This window comes from Sinocyclocheilus rhinocerous, unplaced genomic scaffold (assembly GCF_001515625.1).
Source record: "Sinocyclocheilus rhinocerous isolate Xijiao unplaced genomic scaffold, SAMN03320098_v1.1 scaffold2063, whole genome shotgun sequence".
NCBI classification, from domain to species: domain Eukaryota; kingdom Metazoa; phylum Chordata; class Actinopteri; order Cypriniformes; family Cyprinidae; genus Sinocyclocheilus; species Sinocyclocheilus rhinocerous.
In genome coordinates, this window is record NW_015636724.1 from 8,769 (window position 1) to 19,305 (window position 10,537).

Sequence of the window (10,537 nt, forward strand, 5' to 3'; positions counted from 1 at the left end):
AGGGTGTATTCACACCTGTCTTGTTTGGTTCGATTGAATCGACCTCAAGTTCGTTTCCCCCCTTGGTGCGGATCTTTTGGGCAGGTGTGAATACAGCAATCGCACTCGAGTGCAGACCAAACAAAAGCACCGAAACCCAGCTGAAGAGGTGGTCTCGGTCCGGTTCCAAACAAACTCTGGTACGCTTGAGAATTTCTGTCCAATGAATGGATGACCTTAGCACACGTGTGGATTTGTTTACAATTTCTGGTTCACTTGCAAAAAGGGCAGTGTGAAAACAAGCCACACCAAACATCAGCATTGTATTTGGTCTGGACCAAAGCAAGTGAACTAGCGGACTTTCCTGGTGTGAATACACCCCTAAGTCTGGGCTCTGACTATAGGCCATGCAAGGACATTCACCTTTTTCTCCTTCAACCTCAGTTTTGTGCTTTGGATCATTGTCATGTTGGAAGGTAAACCTTCTTCCCATTGACAACTTTCTGGCAGAGGCCAGCAGATTTTCCTCAAGAATTTGACAGCATTTTGCCCCATCCAATTTTAGTCTCATCTGCCTCAGAATCTTCAAGGTGCATTTTGGCAAAGCTCAGTCGTGACTGCATGAGGCCTTTCTTGAGGAGTGGCTTTTTTCCATACAAGCCACATTGTTGAGAACTTGTGATATTGTTGTCGCATGCACACAATGACCATTCTTTATCATAAATTCCGGCAACTGCTTCAGAGTTGCTGTTTGTATTGTTTGCTTCAGCTGCACTACCAAGGACTGAAATGCTCCAGGGCAGTGTCCGAAATCGCACAGCCCTAGAAAGCTCTTTTCATGCTGATTTGATCAAAATGAGCACAGCTGATCACAGCTGAAAGACAAATGGCTTTGTGTGCCATTGAGAAGGTGATTAGCAACACCTGACTGAGTTTACTTATTTTTTTCATGAGGGGGTGATTCCATTTTATTTTTTTCCTGACATGTTGGTGTTATATCTTTCACTTGGATGTTATACTGAGTAAATACAGCTGGATAAAACAAAAACTGTGTCCGTCTTCATTTTAGGCCGCAAAGCAACAAAATGTGATTATTTTAAAGGGGTTGAATATTTTCTATACCCACTGTGTGTGTGTGTTAGAAAATATAATTTATTATAATTTGTTACAAAATATTTGTTATATTGTTTTTTTAACAACACGTGATATGGTATGTGCAATTCAGAAAGATGCAATGATCCTACAAACAGGGTTTATTATGTTTATGTAATTAATACAATTTAATTTGTTTTATATTTACTTTTTGTTGTATTTTGTTATATATTATAATTTGTCATATTTTTATAACAAACATAATTTGTCATAAAGTATAATTTATTATAGTTTGTTACAAAATACTGTATAATTTGTTATACTGTTATATAATTTTTAACAACACTTAGATAAATGGTCATATGTATCATTATAACTCATTATAGTTATTTAAAATAAATTATAGTCCATATGATAACTCAAACTAATGTCTCACCTTCGGGCTCTTCTCAGGATTGGTTGTTTTTTTCCCTGCAGGTGAAACATCATTCGTAACATTGTACGCTCCCGGTCCCAGCACATATGACACCGCGTCATCAAAGCGCTTGGAGCGATTCTGAAGACTGTTTCCTCCCAAAATATGATTCTGCAATATTCCAGTTATGAGTTTGCACTCATCACTTACATGTTAACTGATTGCACGGTGATGTTAAAACCATAACGTACCCTGGTAATGTCACTGTTGTACTGTCCTGGCCCAGGAGAGAGGAGACCACTGCCTGACCCCAGGAACCCAGACTCTCTACTGGACAGCGAGAGGAAGGGGGCATACGAATCTGGAGAAACGGATTGAAAATTATTCTTACAAATAATAATATGAATATGAATATAATAATAGTAAACATATATTATTCTTATAAATTTAAAAAGTCGCATTAATTTAAGATTATAGTTCCTCTAAAGTGTTTTATGGCGCACACACACACAAAAAAGAAATGTAATGTTTTGGCTGCTAAACCGAAAACTAGTTCATCCGCGCCGGTGTGTGGCGCTGCGCGCACAGATCGGCTGTTCACGAACCTGCCCGAGGATCCCCGAAGAACCGTAAACAAAGAGATCCAGTAGAACAGGGTCACGGAACCACAGCTGGCGCTGCTAAAAACATCAGCTGTAAGTTGAAATCGCATATTCTGTTTCTCTACACTTGAATACAGTAACGGGAGCGCGGAGAACTCATCGTCGTGGCACTTTTGTCTGTTTTTGTGTGTCCCGCAGTGAAAGCAGGACACGTTGTTGGTCGAGCATGCCCAGTAACACAGCTCAACTCCTGGAGTCAGACGATACTGAACCGGACCTCCCAGTACCGGTACAGAACCTGAGCGGGTTGAGCCTCCGGGATGATGAGAGTCCATCAGAACTACATGATACTTCTCATCTGGGTGTCCTGGGTGCGGTATTGGACCTCCAGCCCTTATCCCAAACTGGATCAGAGGAGGAAAACACCACCACCAGTAACAATAGCAACATTATCAGACATGATGCTGATCTGGACCAGCTGAGGGCCCGGGCCCTCACAGCCGTGGAGGCACCGGGGACCGGTGGGCTCTTCCAGGACGGGCCGGGCGAGTCCCAGGGTTACCAGGTTCAGGGGAGTATGATGATGGCGATGATGATGATGCAGGAGGGTGAGAGGTGTGCACTCAATACCAGGAGGAAGAGCGTGAACACAACAGAGTGTGTGATGGTGGCCACATCTGAACATGTGGCGGAAATAGTTGGCCGACAGGGTGGGTTTGTTTGATCGTTAAGGTTTCATGTTTGATATTCTAATATTGTGACTCATCTTGGCTCACTTTTTAACAGTGTTCAACAGTAAGGAGGCCAGTTGGATTAGTGATTCATATTTGTACTCGCCCTTCTGATTTTCACACCTCACCTTATGAAAAATAAATAAATAATAATAATTTTACACACATATATATATATATATATATATATATATATATATATATAAACAAAAAATAAACAAAATAATTTAATCAGTAAGAGAGTTTTTTATAAGCACAGGTGCAACTCATGGTTTATATATAATTAACAAAATTATTAATACAATATTATTAATTATATATGTTATCAGTAATACATATATATATGCATATAATGCCGTATTATTAATAAAATAATCATATTAATATAAACATTTTAATATTAATATTATTTTACCAAAATATTTAGTTAGAAAAAATATATTTTGTATTTTTCATTAAAGAGTAAGTTTAGTTACCAAAAAGTTTTAAATTCACCAGATTTCAGACGGTAAAAAAAAAAGCTAGCCATCTTTTTTTAGTATATTTTGATACCGGAATTAACTTTGAACCAGGGTTATTATAGTTAACTCAAACTGAAACCACTTGAACAAAAATAAATATCTGAAATAAAATAAAACCTTTTTTATTTCAGTTAGTTGGTATCATTTCTCATTTTAATTTAGTTTAACTAAAATAACTAACTTGATATACTAAAATAACTAAAACTGAAATAAAAATTCATAAAAGACTAGATGTATATATAAACTAGATAATAATAATAATAATAGACATGTATAAATAAAACAAAAACTACTAAAAATGGCAAAAAACAACAACACAATTACTAAAACTAACTAAAATAAAAATGCAAAATATAAATAAAAACTGATTCAAAATATTTGCAAACATTTTTAAAAGTTTTTTTAAGTTTAAAAAAAGACAACTTTATTTATAATATTAGTAATAAGCCTGATCATTAATCATAATTATTTGTAAATTGTGTGGGCCAATTTCTCAATATCAGTGCATTCATAATGAAACCATTATGAAAATGGTTTTAATAATATATGGTTGCATTGACCTCATTGAACTGCATGTGCCATGTACAGCTACAGAAGATTACAGCTGCCCCACTTATCTGTAATGACGTGATGTTTCTTCACTGAACTGCATGAAAACAAGTTGCGTAATACTAACAAGTGAACTAACACACTGACAAGCCCTCTTACTATATCAAGTATGTTAGTATTGACCAATCAGCATCCAGGACTGCTCTAATTACTCCTGAGAAGAGATCACTTGTCTATCACTGCGATTGATTGATTGATTGATGTCTTCTTAAGCTAGGAATGTGTTGACTTGGCTTTGTATTTCTGTTCTCCTCAGGTTGCAAGATCAAAGCTCTGAGAGCAAAGACCAACACTTACATTAAAACCCCCGTGAGAGGAGAGGAACCAGTGTTTGTAGTGACCGGCCGGAAGGAGGACGTCATTATGGCGAAGCGTGAGATTCTGTCCGCGGCCGAGCATTTTTCCCTCATCCGGGCGTCCCGGAATAAAGTGGCACCGACAAACAGCATTCCTTGCCATCCGGGACAGACCACCATCCAGGTTCGGGTGCCGTATCGAATGGTAGGGCTCGTGGTGGGGCCGAAAGGAGCGACTATCAAGAGGATCCAGCAGCAAACCCACACCTACATCGTCACGCCAAGCCGTGACAAAGAACCGGTGTTTGAGGTGACCGGGATGCCTGAGAACGTAGACCGAGCTCGGGAGGAGATCGAAGCCCATATTGCGATGCGAACCGCAGGAAGCGTGGACACCAACATGGATGATGATGACTTCCACTACAACGGCACCGACGTTGGTTTCGAGTCGGGCGGCAACGGAGCATGGCTCTTCTCCGGCGGCGTTTCAAACTTCCACAGCAACGCCGCGGGGTATCGCAACGACAGCTCCAGCTCGCTCGGAAGCAACTCTAGCGAGTCGTACTACAGCGGGAAAGGCAGCGGAGTGGCGGATCTCAGTCCCGGCAGCAGCGGAGGCACATTCTGGTTTGGCGATTCCCAGTTGCCCTTGGGATCCGAAGATCCTGCGGGATACGACGGGCTAACGATGACGGCGCCGTCCACCAATCCGCAGCCGACACTGTGGGGCGCTTTCGAGCGGGGAGGCGCGAGTTTGCCCACTACGCCGAGGCTCTCTCCGTCCCGTCTGTCTCCGTCTCTTCCGGAGGATCATCCGCTGGTTCGGTTGGTGCAGGAGAATTCCCAGAGCCTCCCGGCCTTTGGTTCCGCGTTTTCTCCGTCTAGCGACAGCACGGGCTCCAGCTCTCCGCCGGACGTGCGCACTTACCCCAAACACAGCCAGGCTCCTGCGTGCGTACGTTGCGGAGACAACATGGCGGCGCTTGTCCTGGGCGGGCAAAACCTTGTTTGTTTGGAGTGTTCCAACTCCATCCTGCAAAGCGCGTAGAGAGAGAGGAAAAAATTGGGATCTCAAGAAGTAAACTCTTTTAATTTTTTACATTGAAATACTTCTTCCTTCCGTATTACGCTTAAATAACTGGGAAATGCAGGTTTTTGTTTAATAACCACAGTTGAGTTCATCTCAGAGATTTGCGTTTAGCTGCTACGTCGTTCTTACGGCGAGCGGCGCTGGGGTTTAGCAGTGCTAAATTGCTATCACCTGTGTTTTTTGTTGTTTTGTTTTCAAGGTATAGACTGTGTTTACATTTTCATGTGCCTGATTCCATGACGCTGGTGGGGTGGATTGGCGACTTTGCTGCAAAATTTTCTGTGACCTTTAGTTTCTGTTTCACAACACTAGAGTCGAGCAGCATGCGATCATAAAGAGCCGTCCTGAACTCTTTGAACATCTCCATAAACATTACGAAATTTAAGGGCATTGCATGTCATCATTAAAGGAATAGTTCACCCAAAAATGAAAATTTGCTGAAAATTTACTCACCCTCAGCCCTTTCAAGATGTAGAGGAGTTTGGTTCTTCATCAGAACAGATTTGGCGAAATTTAGCATTAGATCAGTTGCTCACCAATGGAGAAAGCAATATTATGGATAGAGGACTCCTATTTTAGCCCGCAGCAATGGTTTGAAGTTAAAACGCCTTCATGATGGATTTGTTCTTATAAATGCACAGCTTTTTCCCTTCAAAATGAACTGGAGTGGTGTGGATTATTGTGATGTTTTTATCAGCTGTTTGGACTCTCATTCTGACGGCACCCATTCACTGCAGAGAGTGAGCAAGTGATGGAATGCGTGTACACATTTAATTTCTCCAAATCTGTTCCCATGAAGAAACAAACTCCTCTATATCTTGGATGGCCTGAAAATGACAACATTTTCTGCAAATTTTCAATTTTGAGTGAACTATTCCTTTAAACATGAGCAAAATGAATTTGAATTTGTTAAACTGAACACGTTAAATTACATGCAAGTAATTTTTAGATAAATTTAAACATTGGTTATGCTTGCGTTTCAAATGAATTTCGCATTCAATTCATGTTTCCATCCACATATTTGTATACCAATTTTGGGATAACGTATACAAAAGCTGGATGGAAATGCCAAGATGTGAAAATTTCGAAAATGCACATAGAAAACATAGACGCTCAGTTGAGATTCCTCGTTTTTTTTGGTCGGGAATAGAACGTGCACAAATTATGATGGAAAAACATTTACCAAATAAATAGCTGGATGCGCAATAAAAAAAAGTCAGCACAAAATTGCTTTCCAAAACATCAGGCTTCCCCAGTTGCACCAATTTTTTATTTTATTACTCATACGTTGCGCCATTTTCCCAGGAAGTTAAGATTTTATTCTCTTCAACACATGGTATGGAAACAGTGCTTTATTCTCAAATGTTTTATGCAATATTCCAATTTTTCACACAAGTTTAATTTGCAACTTTTGATGGAAACATTAAAGGGATAGTTCACCCAAAAATGAAAATGTGATGTTTATCTGCTTACCCCCAGGGCATCCAAGATGTAGGTGACTTTGTTTCTTCAGTAGAACACATACAAAGATTTTTAACTCAAACCGTTGCAGTCTGTCAGTCTTATAATGGAAGTGAATGGGAATCACGGCTTTGAGAGTAAAAAAAAAACACAAACGAGTATCAATGGTCCACTTGAGAGATAGGTGGCGGTTATGCACTTAAGTCTGCCATCCGCCGTAAAGCAAGAAGAAGACGACGCATCACGCGCCGGCTGTCGAGAACGCGCTCAGGACAGTTCAGACATTGCGGTGAAGTCTTCTTCTTGCTTTACGGCGGATGGCAGATTTATAAGTGCATTACCGCCACCTATCTCTCAAATGGACCTTGACTTTCATTTTTGGGTGAACTATCCCTTTAACTAGAGTGACGATGCACGTAAAAATATGAACAATTGTTTCATGCACGAGGCCCTTTTTCGTAAGTTGCATTATAGGCCTAGTATTTGTTGGTAACGACTCCTCTCATTGCCTTAAATGAATGGGTCCTGCCGGGCCATCACAGGGTGTCGTACCGAGAGGACCTGAGAGGAGCGATTTTGTTGACGATAATGTGGTATAAACTTCTCCAAGTGTAGGCTGACACGGCTACTTACACCTTTTTTTTTTTTTTTGCAAACACCACTAAACTCAGAGAAACTAAGGCATTAGAGATCCATAACCTCTCAAGATTCACCTTGACAGTTTTTTTTTTTTTTTTTTACAATTTTGTAGTATTTCTGTAGTTTATATTTCATATTCAAATATATATATATATATAAAGATTTAAGATATATATTAAGACTATCTGGCGAGCAGTCAGCTGCCGTAAGTATTAGCTTGTAGAGTATTGATGTTAGGTACTATAGAGCAGGAAAGAGCACACCTGCATGATTTATTATCTATTCCTAAACCGCAACAAAAAAAGCCAAGGATTAAATATAGATATATATATATATATACACTGCATTAGGTCTAAATACTACCACATTATGAACAAAATTAAAGTCCTATGTTAAACATGACTAGGAATTGTATGTTTATCGGTGGGATTTTTTACCATCACACTGCAACTATGTTTCTGTATTTGACAATTTTACTGTTCTTTTATTATGTATATACATTTATGCAGGGACATGAAGGCATATAAGTTGTATTCTTAAAGTTTAAAATATATTTTATGATAAATGGCCTTGCTGTCCTGTGGCCAGAGCACTGATATTATATATTTGCTGTAAAAAAAAGAATCAAGATTTTTATTTTTCTGATATTAAAAGTTCCTTAATAAATTGTTTCATTTAAAACCTGTGCTTAGTGTTTGTGTGATTGGAGTTTTACCTTCAACTAGCTTCAGTCGAACTGTTGTTGCAAGAATGAATCTATGAATAAAATATTGAGATATTTGATGAAATTCATGAAAAACACAAAGATTGGTAATATAGTTCCCCCTTATGAAAAATTGCCGTGGTAACCACAGTTTCAGCCAAAACACAAGTTACCGCAGTCATAATTGAATTGATTTCAGTACAGTGGAAGCTGTTGCATTAAACTGTTTTACCGTGGTCAATTTTCAGCCTCATGGTAATCTTTACAGCCTCTGATTTATATAGTAACCAAACATTAAAAAGTACAAACCAGATTGTCACATTTAATAGTTCCAGAGAGAATATTTGCATTGTTAAATGACTGAGTAATGAAATATTACTGTATTCTCATATCTACAGTACTGTAATAGTATGTTTCAGTCATATAGTGATTTCAGTCTACTGTCGATCAGATAAAGTCATTATGCTGATGAAAAGCACTAATAAGTGAAGAAACACACTGGAAAATCTCCATCAGCCTGAACAACCTGCTCAACTAGTCGCTCATTCAGCCGTCTCTCTAGTTGACACACAGGCTGTGTTCAGAATGGAATACTAGTGCACTACACAGTATATACTGCATACTGGTTTTTAAATATGTGAAACAGTTTGTAATATACAATGCTAAACACTTCAAACAGTATTTGTTTTATTGTTGTCACCTTGTGCCAAGTTGCATGTTTAATTCCGCAAGTGGCATCCAGAATGCACTTGTTTTGCATTTGTAATCTAATTTTTATGTAATAATATCTTCAACTTTTGAACTTCTGATCAAATACTGAGTCAAGAATGAGAAAAATGTGCCTTATACTGCTTCAATATTACCATTTGGTATGTTTATTACTCTAGTTTAGTCACACTGAAAATCCATCAAATCGAGCATTATGCATTGTGCTATATGATCATGAACAATACTGCATGCTGCCAAAATAGTAGCATGCCATTCTGAACACGCCTTCATATTCAATACTGTTGCCTCTTAAATCTGTTCGATTATCACGTTGCTCCTTCTCCATGCCAACATGAACATGCAACACTAAGAAGAAAAGATACAAATGCACATACAATGAGAAGACAAAACTGGTTAGTACAATAAAATAATCAGTATTAACCATATCTACCCCACCTGGGCTAAACGGAGGGAAAGTTTTATACAAAAGACAAAATGCACTTGGCTCCATCTCAAAGAAATCATAATTCATGTCTTCTAATAGTCTAAATTTCATTTTGACTGCACTCAGTTTGAGACGGAGCCCTTCCAGGGAAAGTTTAGTGAAAATCTTTACAGGTGATAAAAAGTAACCAAGTGCTTGATATAAATTAGTTATTAAAGTTATAGAAAAATGCTAAATAAAAAAAATAAACACACAAAGGACAATATTCTGGCCACATACTCACTACAAAGATTTGGAAGTGACAATAGAGTTTTCTTGAATCCTATAAGTTACTGTCCCACATGCCTCATTCATCAAAAACAAGCTGAGCGTAACAAGCCGAATTTCTGCGTGAACTCTCCATTTCTAAATATGAAATGAAATTGAATATGTAAATTGCTTCGGTTTCTTATTTCTGTGTTAATCGTGTGTGTATATATATATATATATATATATATATATATACACACACACACATAAATAGCTGAAATACATGAATTATGTGAATTACATAAAGAATAGTTTGTAAAACTATTTTTAGTTTAACTGTCACATTGAATTGAATGCAACAGTTTGAATGCAACTAGAATTTCAGTGTACATTTGTAAAGCAATTCTTACATAAATCTATAGAGGAATGCTTTAATGAAACAAGCTGAACGAATGTTTGTAAAACCATTCTTATACAACTTGTTGAACTTGTTAAATACAACAATTTACGTAATCCCGAATTTCTGTATAACTTCTGTAAATATGAGAATGGTCTCATTCATGAAACTATTCTCACGTAAAATTGCTCCATTCAATTTAAAGGTGGGGTAAGTGACTTTTCAAAAACGAAAACTGATTTTCAGTTTTAGAACGGACATTAGCGAGCCTAGCGACAGAAAGATAGAGATGGCGGATAAAAAACAAAAGAGGAAAACGTCTGCGGAACAAAAGAAGGCTTAAGGCAAGAAGTAGGACCCGTGTAAATATAGGATCAGCTTTCCAGCTCTGGAGACAACTCAAGGAGCGGAAGGCCTGCGATTGGACGCCGAGGTTGCTTTGTTTCTTCTCGATAGGTGAGTAACACTGTGTCTGCGCCGCAACAGCTAAAGTCTGTCTAGTACACTGGACGAGACAAAGCGACTGTTGAAAATCATTTGAAATTTGTGTCAATACGTCATGAATAGAACGCAGCAGCAGTTTTCTGTCAGGGATTTGTC

General features: G+C 38.5%; 2 protein-coding genes across 3 annotated transcripts in view; one reads left to right on the forward strand and one right to left on the reverse strand.

Moving 5' to 3' along the window:
* The window catches only part of LOC107748064 (sperm-tail PG-rich repeat-containing protein 2-like), a gene marked incomplete at its 3' end in the record, with an annotated part of 10,920 nt that extends 8,672 nt beyond the window's left edge, over positions 1-2,248 (reverse strand). Inside the window, exons 1-3 of the mRNA XM_016562722.1 lie at positions 2,224-2,248; positions 1,738-1,847; positions 1,508-1,657 (exon numbers count right to left, since the gene is read on the reverse strand). Coding sequence (XP_016418208.1) covers positions 1,508-1,657; positions 1,738-1,847; positions 2,224-2,248 — 285 coding nt within the window. The remainder of the gene's footprint in view (positions 1-1,507; positions 1,658-1,737; positions 1,848-2,223) is intronic.
* Positions 2,107-5,795, forward strand: LOC107748054 (RNA-binding E3 ubiquitin-protein ligase MEX3C-like). Of its 2 annotated transcripts, XM_016562704.1 has the most exons (3): positions 2,107-2,181; positions 2,287-2,798; positions 4,206-5,795. In XM_016562704.1, the coding sequence occupies exons 2-3, from the start codon at positions 2,315-2,317 to the stop codon at positions 5,291-5,293; spliced, it is 1,572 nt and encodes a 523-aa protein (XP_016418190.1). In that variant the 5' UTR covers positions 2,107-2,181; positions 2,287-2,314; the 3' UTR covers positions 5,294-5,795. The 2 variants fall into 2 exon arrangements, with proteins under 2 accessions (XP_016418190.1, XP_016418191.1); XM_016562705.1 differs by having other exon boundaries at positions 2,138-2,798.
* Positions 5,796-10,537: the final 4,742 nt, after the last annotated feature.

What these genes read in the sequence shown, in the direction of transcription:
- LOC107748054 (XM_016562704.1), top strand. Translation starts at nt 2,315, where the DNA reads ATGCCCAGTAACACAGCTCAACTCCTGGAGTCAGACGATACTGAACCG. An exon ending in GGAAATAGTTGGCCGACAGG is followed by an intron (nt 2,799 to 4,205) that starts GTGGGTTTGTTT and finishes TGTTCTCCTCAG; the next exon opens with GTTGCAAGATCAAAGCTCTG.